Source organism: Dendrobates tinctorius, unplaced genomic scaffold, assembly GCF_039654945.1.
Source record: "Dendrobates tinctorius isolate UK_male_01 unplaced genomic scaffold, ASM3965494v1 ptg000063l, whole genome shotgun sequence".
Taxonomy (NCBI): domain Eukaryota; kingdom Metazoa; phylum Chordata; class Amphibia; order Anura; family Dendrobatidae; genus Dendrobates; species Dendrobates tinctorius.
The window spans coordinates 33509005-33527564 of NW_027361731.1; the positions used below are offsets into that span (position 1 = coordinate 33509005).

Consider the following 18560-nt stretch of genomic DNA (forward strand, 5'->3'; position numbering starts at 1 on the left):
ATTACTCTGTCTGTGACCGAAGCTGGGGGTATACGGGTGTATACAGCATACACAGAGGTCTGTGACCGAACCTGGGGGTATATGGGTGTATACAGTGTACACGGGTCTGCTACCGAAGCTGGAGATATACGGGTGTATACATCTTACACAGAGGGGTCTATGACCGAAGCTGGGGGTATACAGGTGTATACAGCGTACACAGGGGTTTGCGACCGAACCTGGGTGTATACAGTGTACACAGGGTTCTGCGACCAAAGCTGAGGGTACATGGGTGTATACAGCATACACAGAGTGGTCTGCGACCGAAGTTGGGGGTACACGGGTGTATACAGAGTACACAGAGGGGTCTGCGACCGAAGCTGGCGGAATACGGGTGTATACAGCATACACAGAGGGGTCTGTGACCTAAGCGTGGGGTATATTGGTGTATAAAGCATACACACAGGGGTCTGAGACCAAAGCTGTGGGTATATGGGTGTATACAGAGTGAGAGACGCGAGGTCTGTGACCGAAGCTGGGGGTATACGGGTGTATACAGTGTACACAGGGGTCTGCCACCGAAGCTGGGGGTATATGGATGTATACAGAGTACATAGAGGGCTCTGTGATCGAAGCTGTGGGTATACGGGTGTATACAGCTTACACAGAGGGATCTGTGATCGAAGCTGGTGATATACGGGTGCATACAGCATACACACAGGGGTCTGAGACTGAAGCTGGGGGTATACGGGTGTATACAGTGTGAGAGACGCAGGGTCTGTGATAGAAGCTGGGGGTATACGGGTGTATACAGTATACACAGGGGTCTGCGACTGAAGCTGGGGGTATATGGGTGTATACAGTGTACACAGGGGTCTGCGACCGAAGCTGGGTGTATACAGCGTACACAGAGGAATTTGTGACCGAAGCTGGGGGTATATGGGTGTATAAAGAGCACACTGAGGGGACTGCGAGCCAAGCTGGGGGAATACAGGTGTATACAGCATACACAGGGGTCTGTGCCCGAAGATGGGTGTATACGGGTGTATACAGCATACACAGAGTGGTCTGCGACCGAAGTTGGGGGTATACGGGTGTATACAGAGTACACAGAGGGGTCTGCGACCGAAGCTGGCGGAATACGGGTGTATACAGCATACACAGAGGGGTCTGTGACCTAAGCGTGGGGTATATTGGTGTATAAAGCATACACACAGGGGTCTGAGACCAAAGCTGGGGGTATATGGGTGTATACACAGTGAGAGACGCGTGGTCTGTGACCGAAGCTGGGGGTATACGGGTGTATACAGTGTACACAGGGTTCTGCCACCGAAGCTGGGGGTATATGGATGTATACAGAGTACATAGAGGGCTCTGTGATCGAAGCTGTGGGTATACGGGTGTATACAGCTTACACAGAGGGATCTGTGATCGAAGCTGGTGATATACGGGTGCATACAGCATACACACAGGGGTCTGAGACTGAAGCTGGGGGTATACGGGTGTATACAGTGTGAGAGACGCGGGGTCTGTGATAGAAGCTGGGGGTATACGGGTGTATACAGTATACACAGGGGTCTGCGACTGAAGCTTGGGGTATATGGGTGTATACAGTGTACACAGGGTTCTGCGACCAAAGTTGAGGGTACATGGGTGTATACAGCATACACAGAGTGGTCTGCGACCGAAGTTGGGGGTACACGGGTGTATACAGAGTACACAGAGGGGTCTGCGACCGAAGCTGGCGGAATACGGGTGTATACAGCATACACAGAGGGGTCTGTGACCTAAGCGTGGGGTATATTGGTGTATAAAGCATACACACAGGGGTCTGAGACCAAAGCTGGGGGTATATGGGTGTATACACAGTGAGAGACGCGTGGTCTGTGACCGAAGCTGGGGGTATACGGGTGTATACAGTGTACACAGGGGTCTGCCACCGAAGCTGGGGGTATATGGATGTATACAGAGTACATAGAGGGCTCTGTGATCGAAGCTGTGGGTATACGGGTGTATACAGCTTACACAGGGATCTGTGATCGAAGCTGGTGATATACGGGTGCATACAGCATACACACAGGGGTCTGAGACTGAAGCTGGGGGTATACGGGTGTATACAGTGTGAGAGACGCGGGGTCTGTGATAGAAGCTGGGGGTATACGGGTGTATACAGTATACACAGGGGTCTGCGACTGAAGCTGGGGGTATATGGGTGTATACAGTGTACACAGGGTCTGCGACCGAAGCTGGGTGTATACAGCGTACACAGAGGAATTTGTGACCGAAGCTGGGGGTATACGGGTGTATAAAGAGCACACTGAGGGGACTGCGAGCCAAGCTGGGGGAATACAGGTGTATACAGCATACACAGGGGTCTGTGCCCGAAGATGGGGGTATACGGGTGTATACAGCGTACACTGAGGGGTCTGCGACCGAAGCTGGGGGTATACGGGTGTATACAGAGGGGTCTGCGACCGAAGCTGGGGGTATACGGGTGCATACAGTGTACACAGTGGGGTCTGTGACAGAAGCTGGGGGTATATGGGTGTATACAGAATACACACAGGGGTCTGAGACTGAAGCTGTGGGCATACGGGTCTATACAGCGAACACAGAGTGATCTGCGACCGAAGCTGGGGGTATACGGGTGTATACAGAGTACACAGAGGGGTCTGCAACCGAAGCTGGGGGTATACGGGTGTATACAGAGTACACAGAGGGGTCTGTGACCGAAGCTGTGTGTATATGGGTGTATACAGCATACACACAGGGGTCTGAGACTGAAGCTGGGGATATACAGTGTGAGAGATGCGGGGTCTGTGACTGAAGCTGGGGGTATATGGGTGTATACAGTATACACCACAGGGGTCTGCGACTGAAGCTGGGGGTGTATGGGTGTATACAGTGTACATAGGGGTCTGCGACCGAAGCTGGGGGTATACGGAGCACACTAAGGGGTCTGCGACCGAAGCTGGGGGAATACAGGTGTATACAGCGCACACAGGGGTCTGCACCCGAAGATTGGGGTATACGGGTGTATACAGCGTACACTTGTAGGAGGAAGAGTCCCCGCTGTGTGTCCGGGCCAGAACCAAGAGGGCCGTCACCAAGGTTCCTAGGGAGACTTTCAGGGGGACACAATTAGGAGACGGACTGCAGAGACTTCTAGAAAGGCTGGGGGAGGAGTTACTATAAAAGGGGCTGAGGACGCCAGCAGGAGTCAATTGACGCAGCAGGGGAAGAGACGTGAGGAAGCTAGAGGGTGCCAAAGAGCCAGAGCAATAGTCTATACCAGAGACCAGAGGGAAGAGCAGCGACAGGCGAGACAGAAGTGGGACTTACTGTGCACAGAAAGGAGGTGGCACCGAGCCGTCCAGCCGAGGAACACCGACCGCCAGCCCGCAGCTGCGGCCTGTCCGCTGCAGCCTGCGGCCGTCGCCACTTCACTCCAGCCAGCAGTTGCGGCCTACCCGCTGCCACCCGCGGCCGACGCCGCTTCTCTCCAACAAGCGGCGCCGGCCTGCCCACTACCGCCCGCGGCTGTCGCCGCTTCACTCCAGCCCGTGGCTGCGGCCTGTCCGCTACCGCCCGTGGCAGCCGCCGCCTCACTCCAGCCCGCAGCTGTGACCGGCCTGCAGTCACTTGAGGCAGCCACTGCACGTTCCCATCTCGGGGCTGTGGCCTCCGCTTTCCGGCCCCCAGACAACGCCATACTGCCTCCGCCGGGGGGCATAACGCCGGAGAACCCTCCCGGGGCCTGTTGTGCCCCCCCCCGTGCTGGGGAGTAGGAATCCCCGAAGTCTATGCCAGATCTTCGTCGGCTGTGCCCAGTGGCTGAAACGCCGAAGCATCATCGACCATCGCTCTGCCGGACGACAGAGAGGATAAGTGACACCTTGTAGTCAAGGACCCGTAGTCGGCAATACTGCGGCCCTATAGTCACCGGTCTTTGCCAGATTAGTCGTGTTCGCATTATCAGTGTATTCTTGTGTTGATCCCTGCGAGGATAATTACTGATAGCTAGTTTGGTTGCTCTAGATAGCCCCTATAGGCATCTTCACATATAAAAGTTACATCTTAAAGTCCAAGCCGTCTCACGCCTCGTCACTGCATCCCGCGTGCCTGCGAGTGCTACACACTGAGGGGTCTGCGACTGAAGCTGGGGGTATACAGCTTACACAGAGGGGTCTGTGACTGAAGATGGGGGTATACAGAGTACACAGAGGGGTCTGTGACTGAAGATGTGGGTATACAGAATACACAGAGGGGTCTGTGACTGAAGATGTGGGTATACAGAATACACAGAGGGGTCTGTGACTGAAGATGGGGGTATACAGAATACACAGAGGGGTCCAAACAAACGCGGCTCCGCTCCGTACACACACGGCTCTGCTCTGTACACCTCGTACACACACGGCTCCGCACCATACACCTCGTAAACACGCGGCTCTGCTCCGTGCACATGCGGCTCTGCTCCGTACACCTCGCACACATGTGGCTCCGCTCCATACACCTCGTACACACGCGGCTCCGCTACGTACACCTCGTACACATGGCTCCTCTCCGTACACCTCGTACACACGCGGCTCCACTCCGTACACCTCGTACACACGCGGCTCCACTCCATACACCTCGTACACACATGTGGCTCTGCTCCGTACACCTCGTACACACACGGCTCTGCTCCGTACACCTCGTACACACGCGGCTCTACTCCGTACACCTCGTACACACGCGGCTCCACTCCGTACACCTTGTACACACATGCGGCTCCGCACCGTACACCTCGTACACACGCGGCTCTGCACCGTACACCTCGTACACACAGGGCTCCGCTCCGTACACCTCGTACACACGCGGCTCCGCTCCGTACACCTCGCACACACGCGGCTCCGCTCCGTACACCTCGTACACACACGGCTCCGCTCCGTACACCTCGTACACACGCGGCTCCGCTCCGTACACCTGTACACCTCGTGCACACACGCGGCCCCGTCCGTACACCTCGTACACACACGGCTCCGCTGCGTACACCTTGTACACACGCGGCTCCACTCCGTACACCTCGTACACACGCGGCTCCGCTCCGTACACCTCGTACACACGCGGCTCCGCTCCGCACACCTCGTACACACGCGGCTCCGCTCCGTACACCTTGTACACACGCGGCTCCGCTCCGTACACCTCGTACACACGGCTCCGCTCCGTACACCTCGTACACACACGGCTCCGCTCCGTACACCTCGTACACACACGGCTCCGCTCCTTACACCTTGTACACACACGGCTCCGCTCCTTACACCTCGTACACACACGGCTCCGCTCCGTACACCTCGTACACACACGGCTCCGCTCTGTACACCTCGCACACACGCGGCTCCGCTCCTTACACCTCGTACACACACGGCTCCGCTCCGTACACCTCGTACACACACGGCTCCGCTCCTTACACCTTGTACACACACGGCTCCGCTCCTTACACCTCGTACACACACGGCTCCGCTCCGTACACCTCGTACACACACGGCTCCGCTCTGTACACCTCGCACACACGCGGCTCCGCTCCGTACACCTCGTACACACACGGCTCCGCTCCGTACACCTCGTACACACACGGCTCCGCTCTGTACACCTCGCACACACGCGGCTCCGCTCCAGACACCTCGTACACACACGGCTCCGCTCCGTACACCTCGTACACACACGGCTCCGCTCCGTACACCTCGTACACACACGGCTCCGCTCCGTACACCTCGTACACACACGGCTCCGCTCCGTACACCTCGTACACACACGGCTCCGCTCTGTACACCTCGCACACACGCGGCTCCGCTCCAGACACCTCGTACACACACGGCTCCGCTCCGTACACCTCGTACACACACGGCTCCGCTCCGTACACCTCGTACACACACGGCTCCGCTCTGTACACCTCGCACACACGCGGCTCCGCTCCTTACACCTCGTACACACGGCTCCGCTCCGTACACCTCGTACACACACGGCTCCGCTCCTTACACCTTGTACACACACGGCTCCGCTCCTTACACCTCGTACACACACGGCTCCGCTCCGTACACCTCGTACACACACGGCTCCGCTCTGTACACCTCGCACACACGCGGCTCCGCTCCGTACACCTCGTACACACACGGCTCCGCTCCGTACACCTCGTACACACACGGCTCCGCTCTGTACACCTCGCACACACGCGGCTCCGCTCCAGACACCTCGTACACACACGGCTCCGCTCCGTACACCTCGTACACACACGGCTCCGCTCCGTACACCTCGTACACACACGGCTCCGCTCCGTACACCTCGTACACACACGGCTCCGCTCCGTACACCTCGTACACACACGGCTCCGCTCCGTACACCTCGTACACACACGGCTCTGCTACATCCACCCTGTAAACCCCTCCTGACCCCACACAGAAACTTCCCCTCATCCAGCACCATGACAACCAGCACAGCAGAGTCCTGCACACACTGAGGCCCCTGATCATGTGACCCCTGACTCCTCCCCTCCTGTGACCTCATCACAGGTCCTGTGCACACAGAGCAGCTGTAGAAATCTCAGGCCTTGGGGGTCTCACCAGACTTCGCTCTTTTCTTGCAGGGGCCGCAGTGGATTTCATCCTGGATCCATAGAGCTGAATAGAGGAGCGATGTTCCTTCACTCTGATGGGAATTGATGGTGACGTTTGTCCAACGTCCACGTTACCGAGTAAATCCCCCCAGGACTGCAGCCGGTAAAGACCCCGATATCCACAGGTGTCCCCTCTAATTGGGGGAAAGGGATAGAAAAGCCTCTTATCCCAAGGGGAAACCCTGTACATGGAGACATCGGCCTCAGATCTCTCCTGTCCTGTTCTTCCAGAAAAGCCTCAAACTTCTGTGTGTGACTCAGAGCTGAGATCTAACGTGAGAGAAGATTCCAGTGCGGGGAAGACGGGAAACCTTCATATAGACGGCCGGTGGGGATGGAGGCAGTGACCGACTCTGGCCACATCTGTCTCTAGAGCCGTAGTAGAAGATGAAGATGTCGTCCTCATCATGAAGGAGTTATTTCTCATGTCGCGTGTAATGAATATCTCCTGCAGTATTGCTAATGCCGATTCCAGTGTCGGTAATGAGACGAGAATTAGCGTTATGGAAGATGAGTCTATGAGGAACGTGTTCAGCTGCCGACTCCGAGGAGGAAACTGCTTGTTGTCTGTGGCCTAAATATATAGGTTTTATTAGTAGATGTCAGGGGAGAAAACTAAACCCTGTAAGCAGTGGCGTAGCAACTGTTTGTGGCGCCCGGGGCGGTCAAAAATTTGCCGCCCCTTTGGTCGTTGATAATTCGGAAGCATCCGAAGAGCCCACACTACACTCAAAGATCTAATTTTTAGTCTGCTACTAACTCTGCTATTATTTCTAAATTTCTAGACTTTCAACTTCTTGCAGTTCTCTATATGTATGTATTAGCTTGATGATGCTGGATGAAGACCTAATGGCTTTTTTTAATACTAATTTTTAATAATGTGACAGAAAAAAACCCAGAAAGTACAAATTATTTTGGCGGACAGGGGGCGGACACTGACAGCTTGGGGTCCCTGTGCAAGAAATGTGTCCGGGCCCCCCTCCTTTTATGGCGTCAAAGCTACGTGTGTGTATATATACATATATATATAGATTATTGATGTTATATAGCCACACACACACACATACAGGTATATATTACATAGTCTCCTTTATTATGTATATCCCAATCCCCCACACCCCTCATTGTCCTCCCCTCGCATCCCATTATTGTCCTCTCCCCCACCTCCATCATTTTCTTCACCACTATCTTTGCTTTCTCCCCCACCACTCCCATCATTGCCCATTCCACCACCTCCATCATTTCCTCCTCCTCCACCACCCCCATTTATTGCCCTTTCCACCACCACCATCATTGCATTCTCACCCACAACCCCATCATTGCCCTCTCGACCATCACCCCATCATTGTCTTCTCCCCATCACTGCCTTCTCCATCACCCCATCACTGCCTTCTCCCCATCACTCCCATCATTGCCTGCTCCATCACCCCATCACTCCCATCATTGTCTGCTCCATCACCCCATCATTGCCTGCTCCATCACGCCCATCATTGCCTGCTCCATCACGCCATCACTCCCATCATTGCCTTCTCCATCACCCCATCACTGCCTTCTCCATCACCCCATCACTGCCTTCTCCATCACCCCATCACTGCCTGCTCCATCACCCCCATCATTGCCTGCTCCATCACTCCCATCATTGCCTTCTCCATCACCCCATCACTGCCTTCTCCATCACCCCATCACTGCCTTCTCCATCACCCCATCACTGCCTGCTCCATCACCCCCATCATTGCCTGCTCCATCACTCCCATCATTGTCTGCTCCATCACCCCATCACTGCCTGCTCCATCACTCCCATAATTGTCTGCTCCATCACCCCATCACTGCCTGCTCCATCACCCCATCACTGCCTGCTCCATCACTCCCATCATTGCCTTCTCCATCACTCCCATCATTGCCTTCTCCATCACCCCATCACTGCCTGCTCCATCACCCCATCATTGTCTGCTCCATCACCCCATCACTGCCTGCTCCATCACCCCATTATTGTCTGCTCCATCACCCCATCATTGTCTGCTCCATCACCCCATCACTGCCTGCTCCATCACCCCATCACTGCCTGCTCCATCACCCCCATCACTGCCTGCTCCATCACCCCCATCACTGCCTGCTCCATCACCCCCATCACTGCCTGCTCCATCACCCCCATCACTGCCTGCTCCATCACCCCCATCACTGTCTGCTCCATCACCCCATCACTGCCTTCTCCATCACCCCCATCATTGTCTGCTCCTTCACCCCATCAATGCCTTCTAGACCATCACTCCCATCACTGCCTGCTCCATCATACACACAGACATACACACACAGAGACATACATACATACATACACACATACATACACACAAGACACCACCTCTCTCCTCTCACCTGTCCGCAGCATTGCCAGCGCTTCCTCCCTCACACAGCAGCGGCCGCTGAATGATGACGTCATTCAGCGGCGCTCCTCTGTGTGAAACAGGAAGCGCGGCCTCCGGGCAGGAAGCAGGACGGACCCTTGCCGCTCCGTTCCTGCTATTCACTCTTGCAGGCAGCGGAGCTGCCGTGATCGCATCGCTCCCTGCCCGCCACTGCACTGCAGGGTGGAATTGCTGCTGCCGCGCCGCCCCCACACACATGCCGCCTGGGGCGGATCGCCCCCCCCCGCCCCCCCACGCTACGCCAGTGCCTGTAAGATAATAAATCTCCTCATATGTTTTCCTTATTATCTCCAGTAATTGTATTATTACACAGGATTCTTATGATGTTACATCGGATCATCTTCTTCTCATTCAGGTCTCTACAATATCGGATCCTCTCAGTGAAGATCTTCTACAGAAGAGAGTTTTCCTGATTTACCCATCAAGGATGGATATGGACAGAGACAAGATGGCGGAGAGGATATTACACCTCACCCTAGAGATCCTCTTCCGTCTCACTGGAGAGGTGAGAGATTCTGATGACGTCACATTACATCATTCTTATCTATGGGAATAACAGATGGACAGAACTGGACAGGTGAGGACTCTGGAAATGTCTGTAGTGAGATTTATTAATGTGTCTCTCCATAACCAGGATTACACAGTGGTGAAGAAGAGCTCTAGTGATCGCTGTCAGGACCCTGTGTCTGGGGGATGGGGAAGACCCCTGAGCCCAATCACGGGGCCTCCACCTCACCCCCTGATCCATGAGGACATCAATGAGCAGAAGATCCTAGAACTCATCTACAAGATGACTGAGCTGCTGACTGGAGAGGTGACACTGCTGGGAATGCTGGGACATTATACAGTAACACTATGAAGGGATCGGGGGATGACGGTATCATTGTATGTGTCAGGTTCCTATAAGGTGTCAGGATGTCGCTGTCTATTTCTCCATGGAGGAGTGGGAGTATTTAGAAGGACACAGAGATCTGTACAAGAACGTCATAATGGAGGTTCCCCAGCCCCTCACATCTCCAGGTAATAGACAGGACTAAATACGGCCTAGAATTTAAACAACCAACCATAAGACCTATCAACCAGAAAACACCAGACAGGGTATAATTAATCAATAATCTTTATTATATTGGTGGTTCCATATAAAAACCAATTAAAAACAATGTGTATAAAAATTGGTCATTGGTCAGGGGGCCCCCTGATGAAGGAAATATTCCAAAACGTGCGTCGGGGTGTGCGTTAAAGGGACGTGGTGACCCTTAAAGGTATATGACCAATTTTTATGCATTCCTCCAGTATTGTATTGCACTTTATATAACAGTCACTGTGGCCTTTTTTTCACATGATATGATAGCATATGTTTCTTTACACAATGCACACTGCACTTTATATGGCAGTGATTTGTTAACTTACTATTGGTTTAATTGATATATATTTATTTATGCGCATGCACTTTTTTTTGCTTACAGTATATAATTTTTATGCAAAGTTTTTTCACTTATATGAGGAATAGATATTGGTAAATGGTATATATAATTGGGTCCAATTTTTATTATTTTACAAATTTGTGTAAAACTGTCCCCCAGCGTGCACATTGTTTTTATATGGAACCACCAATATAATAAAGATTACTGATTAATTATACCCTGTCTGGTCTTTTCTGGTTGATAGGCCTTATGGTTGGTTGTTTAAATTCTATATCAGTGGGTAAATCTCTATTCTCACTAGACACTGGTGGTAGTTTATATAAAAATTACTATAAATTATTCAATCGATTATCACTATATAAATCATTATTATATATATATATAGAATAGTATGCATACTATATATATTATATATAATACTACATCTGGTTCTAGTGTCTTTTCCTAAATGCAGCCTATAATTATCTGTATGTAGAGAATGAATTCAGTCCCTGTATGTGTTTCCTCCAGATCTATCCAGTAAGAGGACAACACCAGAGAGATGTCCCCGTCCTCTTCTTCCACAGGACTGTAACCAAGAAGATCCCAGTGCTCCTCAGGATCATCAGGTAGATGGAGAGAAGGTGTCAGGAGATCTCCCCTATGATGTGTAGATGGCTGTGAAGGTCTTGTGCTCAGTCTTGTTTTATCCACCAGTATTATATGTTTTATACTTGTGTAATGAGAACGGTGGAGATGGCAGGATTAGAGCTGATCATAGATGGGACTTCTCCATCTGTCGGTGACTTTTACAATATTTGTTTCAGGGTGAAGATCTGACCCATATTAATACTACAGAGACATATGTGAGGGGTGATGAGTGGTGTAAAGAGGAGATTCCCACATATGACTACCCAGGTGAGTAGTAACCACTGAATGCAGAGAAGTCACAGATTCCTCTCAGTCACCGGCTGTGGCTGCTTTATCGGTGGTGTAGTCCGGCCGTATTACCATGATCACCATTTTACCTCTAGACCACAACATTCTCCTCCACCCAAAACTGTTCAAATGACTTTGGGCATTGAAAGCCCTTTTCTATAGAACTTACGACCTGGAGGATCCACCTACCCCCTGGGATTAGTGTGAGGGTGATCCCTTAAAGCGAGATCTATATGATTGCTTGTACCTGACCCAATATAGGCCGAGTGCACGCTTAAAGAGTCACACCGAACACAGAGTTAGATGTCTACCCCTTTCTCAGTAAAGGCTTGCACACAACTGAAGTTTATTCTCAAGACAGAGACAGGAGATGGGTGTCACACAATCTTCTGAGGAGCCAGCGTCAGTCTATGATAGGTCCATTTCAGCTTCACTTCCATATATGGTATCCAGTATCTCAGCTTCTGCATTCCAGGGATTCCTTCCAGGGTGTTGTCTGAAGACACAGACGCCATCTTGGTACACCATATCTGAACTGACTGATATAAGGGTTAATAATTGATTTCATTAGCCATTCTCTCCTTCACATTAGGAGGCGCTGACCGTTACCTGCCCAGATCTGTAACTATAAAGCCAAATGACAGCGTACGTAGAATGTGCTGACAAGATAGAAAATCACTTGGAGAAAAATCTTATGCTGGGCCTGTAAGAGAAAGCGGAGGGTAATGATGCTGTTGGCTTCCTAGATCCCTGAGATCTTATCGGATGACTCTTCTCTCCCTTCTGTGCTGCTGAATGTCTCATGGTCCCTACAAGACCAGGTCCAGTCTTTCTGGCCAAACTTCCCTTTTATGAGCGACACCAGTAAATGTGCAGTGAGGCCAAGTGTGAATTTCTGTCCAATAACAGCAGAGTTTCCCTTTATCCTGACTTTTCAATTTGTATTAAAACCAACTAACTTCCAGGAGGATTGTGATAATCTCCAGGACAAACATTCCACCTGTGCCATGATAGATCTCTAAGCTGTGCGTGGCTGAGGGCTGTAATATACATTTATTCCCGCCTGCAGGAGATGTGTTGGCTCCAGCCCTGGTGTCATGGAGTCACTCCACGTCATACATTACATTGTTTCTGATCCTATGGAATTCAGATTACTGCACAATCTCTCCTGAAATGGGGAGCAATATTATTTTCTCTAATCTTCTGCTCCGGATCCATAGTAGCTCCAATGGTCCACCATAAATGAGGGCAGCTCTGGTTTACTGTTGTGTAATCTGTATTTGTAGTTTTCAGTTAATGAGATTCTCGTGCTCTGAGGCGGGGCTGTGGGTGGGGCTGTGGGCGGGGCTTTATGTGGTCTGATTACATATTCATCTGTATTGGCTTATGACAGGTCGCTGACCCCTCACTGACCTGCCCCCATTATTACATAATGCATATAATAGCATTGATATTATTGGTGATAATGCCTATAATATTGTGGCTATTGTGAGGCTTAGAAAAAAATTACATCCAACAAAATGTCACCGGCGATGGCGGCGCCTGCGCAGTAGCATCTATAAGTAAGAGATAGAGGCTACTGCGCAGGCGCCGCCATCACCGGTGTCATTTTGCTGGATGTAATTTTTTTCTAAGCCTCACAATAGCCACAATATTATAGGCATTATCACCAATAATATCAATGCTATTATATGCATTATGTAATAATGGGGGCAGGTCAGTGAGGGGTCAGCGACCGGTCATAAGCCAATACAGATGAATATGTAATCAGAGCACCACATAAGTCTCATTGACAGTTACAGGAATCGTTTGATCGCAGTGATTGCCTCAAAAGGTTCTGCAACAAAATATTAACCTTTTCGCGCCAGAGCCTGTTTTTTCCTTTGTGACCCAATTTTTTCAGCTCTGACCAGTGTCACTTTATGAGGTCATAACTCCAAAACGCTTCAACAAATCCTGGTGATTCTTAGACTGTTTTCTTGTGACATATTGTACTTTATGATAGTGGTAAAATGTATTTGATATGACTTGTGTTTATTTGTTAAAAAAGGAAATTTAAGATAAATGTTGAAAATTATGAAATTTTCACATTTTTTATGCCCTTAACCCCTTCCTGACCAATGACGCCACATAGGCGTCATGAAAGTCGGTGCCAATCCGACCAATGATGCCTATGTGGCGTCATGAATTGATTGCCCTCCTGCGGGTCGGGTGACCGAGGTCACTGAAAGGTCACCCGACCCGCACACAGAGGACCCTTTGTAGTTCACCCCAGGGGGGTGGCTTAGCCCCCACATACCTATGATTGCTCTGATTGGCTGTTAAAAGTGAAACAGCCAATCAGAGCGATTTGTAATATTTCACTAATGAAATTTGATGAAATATTACAATCCAGCCATGGCCGATGCTGCAATAGCATCAGCCATGGCTGGAGACCGAGATCCGACCCCCCCCTCCCACCGACTTACAGCGCCGATCGGCCGCCGCCACCAACTGACGGCGCCGATCGGCCGCCATCAACATCTGCTACCCTCCTGCTTCCCTCCACTCCCCCCCACCTTCCGATCCCCCCTCACCCTCCACGGTGCCTATGATGTCCCTATGGCCGCCCCGGTGTCCCGCCATCCCGGATCATGGGCACCGCCATCTTGGAAAATGGCGGACGCATGCGCAGTGCGCCCATCGCGCTGCAGGTTCATTTTTTCATTTTGATCACTGTGATAAATTCTTACAGTGATCAAAATAAAAAAGTGAATACACCCCCCTTTATCACCCCCATAGGTAGGCACAAATAATAAAATAAAAAAAATATTTTTATTTTTCCATTAGGGTTAGGGTTGGAATTATGGTTATGGTAGGAATTATGGTTAGGGTTGGAATTAGGGTTAGGGTTGGAATTAGGGTTAGGGTTAGAGATAGGGTTATGGGTGGAATTAGGGTTAGATTTAGGGTTAGGGGTGGAATTAGGGTTAGATTTAGCGTTAGGGGTGGAATTAGGGTTAGATTTAGGGTTAGGGGTGGGTTGGGGTTGGGATTAGGGTTAGGCTGTGGTTAGGGTTAGAGTTGGGATTAGGGTTAGGGGTGTGGTTAGGGTTATGATTAGGGTTGGGATTGGGGTTAGGGGTGTGTTGGGATTAGGGTTGGAGTTAGAATTGAAGGTTTCCCACTGTTTAGGCACATCATGGGGTCTCCAAACGCGACATGGCGCCACCATTTATTCCAGCCAATTTTGCGTTCAAAAAGTCAAACAGTGCTCCCTCAATTCCAAGCCCTGACGTGTGCCCAAACAGGGGTTTACCCCTACATATGTGGTATCAGCGTACTCAGGAAAAATTGCACAACAACTTTGGGGGTCTAATTTCTCCTTTTACCCTTGAGAAAATAAAAAATTGGGGACTAAAAAAATTATTTTTGTGGAAAAAAATTATTTTTTATTTTCACGGCTCTGCGTTATAAACTTCTTTGAAGCACTTGGGGGTTCAAAGTGCTCACCATACATCTAGATAAGTTCCTTAGGGGGTCTAGTTTCCAAAATGGGGTCACTTGTGGGGGGTTTTCACTGTTTAGGCACATCAGAGGCTCTGCAAATGGTAACATGACGCCCGCAGACCATGCCATCAAAGTCGACATTTCAAAACGTCACTACTTCCCTTCCGAGCCCCAACGTGCGCCCAAACAGTGGTTCCCCCACATATGGGGTACCAGTGTACTCAGGACAAACTGTACAACAACTTTTGGGGTCCAATTTCTCCTGTTACCCTTGTGAATATAAAAATTAGCGTGCTAAAAAATCATTTTTGAGGAAAAAATATGATTTTTTATTTTCACTGTTCTGCGTTATAAACTTCTGTGAAGCACTTGGGGGTTGAAATGCTCACCACACATCTACATAAGTTCCTTGGGGGGTCTAGTTTCCAAAGTGGGGTCACTTGTGGGGGGTTTTCACTGTTTAGGCACACAGGGGCTCTCCAAACGCGACATGGTGTCCGCTAATGATTGGAGCTAATTTTCCATTCAAAAAGTCAAATGGCGCTCCTTCCCTTCCAGGCCCTGCCATGCGCCCAAACAGTGGTTTATGACCACATATGAGATATCGGATCTATTTTATCCTGTTGCCCATGTGAAAATGAAAAAATTTAGGCTAAAAGAACATTTTTTATGAAAAAATTAAAATGTCCATTTTTTTCCTTCCACGTTGCTTTAGTTCCTGTGAAGCACCTGAAGGGTTAATAATCTTCTTGAATGTGGTTTTGAGCACCTTGAGGGGTGCATTTTTTAGAATGGTGTCACTTTTGGGTATTTTCTGTCTTATAGACACCCCAGACTCACTTCAAATGTGAGGTGGTCCCTAAAAAATGGTTTTGTAAATTTTGTTGTAAAAATGAGAAATCGCCGGTCAACTTTTAACCCTTATAACTTCCTAACAAAAAAAAAAATTTTGTTTCCAAAATTGTGCTGATGCACAGTAGACATGTGGGAAATGTTATTCATTAACTATTTTGTGTCACATAACTCTCTGGTTTAACAGAATAAAAATTTAAATTTAGAAAATTGCAAAATTTTCAAAATTTTTGCCAAATTTCCATTTTTTTCACAAACGCAAAAATTATCGACCTAAATTTACCACTAACATGAAGCCCAATATGTCACAACAAAACAAAATCGCTAGGATCCGTTGAAGCGTTCCTGAGTTATTACCTCATAATGACCTGGCCATTTTTTGCAATTCTGACCAGTGTCCCTTTAAGGTCAAAATAGGCTGGGTCATGAAGGGGTTAAATCAGTGTCCTATCGCACCAAATGGTTAATAAATAACATTTCTCACATGTCTACTTTGTATCAGCACAATTTTAGAAACAAAATTTTTTTTTCGTTAGGAAGTTATAAGGTTTAAAATTTGACCAGCGATTTCTCATCTTTACAACAAAATTTACAAAACCATTTTTTAGGGACCACCTCACATTTGAAGTGAGTTTGAGGGGTCAATATGACAGAAAATACACAAAAGTGACACCATTCTAAAGACTGCACCCCTCCAGGTGCTCAAAACCCACATTCAGTAAGTTTATTAACCCTTGAGGTGCTTCACAGGAATGAATGGAATGTGGAAGAGAAAATAAATAATAATCTTTCACACAAATTTTCCTTTACACCTATTTTTTTTTTTGTTTTCACAAGGGTAACAGGAGAAATTGGACTATACATTTTGTTTTGCAATTTCTCCTGAGCATGCCGATACCCCATATGTGGGGGAAATCTACTGTTTGGGCACACGGCAGGGCTCGGAAGGGAAGGCGCGCCATTTGATTTTTTGAACGTAAAATATGCTGGAATAATTAGCGGTCTCCATGTCGCATTTGGAGAGCCCCTGATGTGCCTAAACAGTGGAAACCCCCAACAAGGGACCCCATTTTGGAAACTAGACCCCCCCAAGGAAATGTGTGGTGGGCACTTTGAACCCCCAAGTGCTTCGTAGAAGTTATTACGTAGAGCCGTCAAGATAAAAAAAATCATATTTTTTCCACAAAGAAAAGATCTTTTCGCCCTCCATTTTTTTTCCAAATGGTAACAGCAGAAATTGGACCCCAAAAGTTGTTGTGCAATTTGTTCTGAGTGTGCTGATGCCCCATATGTGGGGGTAAACCACTGTTTGGGCGCATGGCAGAGCTCCAAAGGGAAGGAGCGCCGTATTGGAGAACAGATTTTGCTGGAATTGTTTGTGGGTGACATGTCACATTGTCAGAGTCCCTGAGGTGCCAGAACAGCATAAGCCCCCAAAAGTGACTGCATTTTACCAAATACTTCCCTGAATGAATTCTTCTAGTGGTGCAGTGAGCATACTGACACCACAGCTGTTCCATAGAAAATTATACCATTGGGCAGTGAAGAAAAAATAATTACATTTTTACCACTAAGCCACTGCTGTTATGGCACTTTGGAGAGCCGCTAAGTGCAAGAACAACAGAATTCCCCCTGAAGTGACCCCATTTTGGAAATGACACCCCTCTGGGAATTCATCTATGGATATAGTGACCATTTTCTCTACATGATTGATTTCCAGAAACTCGTAGTGGAAGATTCAGAGTAAAAATTGCAAAAATGTCATTGTAGTACCCAATATATTGTGCCCAGCTTGTGTCTCTGGAGACCTCCCCCCACCTACCCCCGGAAATTGTTAAGTCAGCTCTACTCAAATGTGTCTGTCACTAAATAAACCAAATGCTTGAATGTCAAAACAGTTCAAAAACGTGGTTCTGTGTGGAAGATTGTAAAGCCGTCATGGAGCATCTCCATTCTTCCGACAGGTATGTCCATCCACCCAGCTCTCCTGCTCTCCTGCTGTCTGTCTATGAAGGACACACAGTGCGTCACCCAGCTTTGCACATAGACTTGCCTCTGCACCTAGCATTCACATGGTATGTCCATCCACCCAGCTCTCCTGCTCTCCTGCTGTCTGTCTATGAAGGACACACAGTGCGTCACCCAGCTTTGCACATAGACTTGCCTCTGCACCTAGCATTCACATGGTATGTCCATCCACCCAGCTCTCCTGCTCTCCTGCTGTCTGTCTATGAAGGACACACAGTGCGTCACCCAGCTTTGCACATAGACTTGCCTCTGCACCTAGCATTCACATGGTATGCCTTTCAGCTAACCCCAGCTTACCCCAGTGTTATTTATGACCTTGTTTACTCTGGCTTGATCATATACATCTGGTCCACTCTTAATTGTCTGGCCAAGATGAGCAGAGACCACTCCTCTCTGCTTCACACCTGACTGCACTTAGTTGTACATATATTGCAGAGTACAAGTCTGCATAGACTTCAGTCTGCATTGTGATTGCTATAAGTGTGTGCTAGAAGTGTGAAGATTAATTTAAGAATTAAAACCAGAATTGAACCAGAAGGGAACTGGACACAGTCACTGTAAACAATGTTTCTGTTTGTTTTCACTTTCACCCCAATAATCCTTCACTTTCTGCTAATTCCCCTAATCCCTACTCCTAGTAAGGAACTGTTCATCTCTTCTTCAATCCTCCCCATCCACCTCACCTCCGCCTCAAAACTGTTCCTTAACATACAATCCTCTGTCTCCAAACACAGACAGCCCCCTCATGCCCTCTCCTGCTCCCACCTGCTAACACTTTCTCTGCTCCTTCTCACT

General features: G+C 49.2%; 1 protein-coding gene across 5 annotated transcripts in view; it reads left to right on the plus strand.

Moving 5' to 3' along the window:
- The window catches only part of LOC141094115 (gastrula zinc finger protein XlCGF66.1-like), a 152941-nt gene that overhangs the window by 124826 nt on the left and 9555 nt on the right, over positions 1 to 18560 (plus strand). For 2 of the 5 annotated variants that reach the window (XM_073579848.1, XM_073579852.1), the window contains exons 1-6: positions 7004 to 7444; positions 9410 to 9559; positions 9689 to 9868; positions 9951 to 10074; positions 10989 to 11086; positions 11285 to 11375. In XM_073579848.1, the coding sequence (XP_073435949.1) occupies positions 9482 to 9559; positions 9689 to 9868; positions 9951 to 10074; positions 10989 to 11086; positions 11285 to 11375 (571 nt within the window). In that variant the 5' untranslated portion in view covers positions 7004 to 7444; positions 9410 to 9481. Of the gene's footprint in view, positions 1 to 6562; positions 6689 to 7003; positions 7445 to 9409; positions 9560 to 9688; positions 9869 to 9950; positions 10075 to 10988; positions 11087 to 11284; positions 11376 to 18560 lie in introns of those variants that run through there. The other 3 variants (XM_073579850.1, XM_073579849.1, XM_073579851.1) reach the window with 3 other exon arrangements.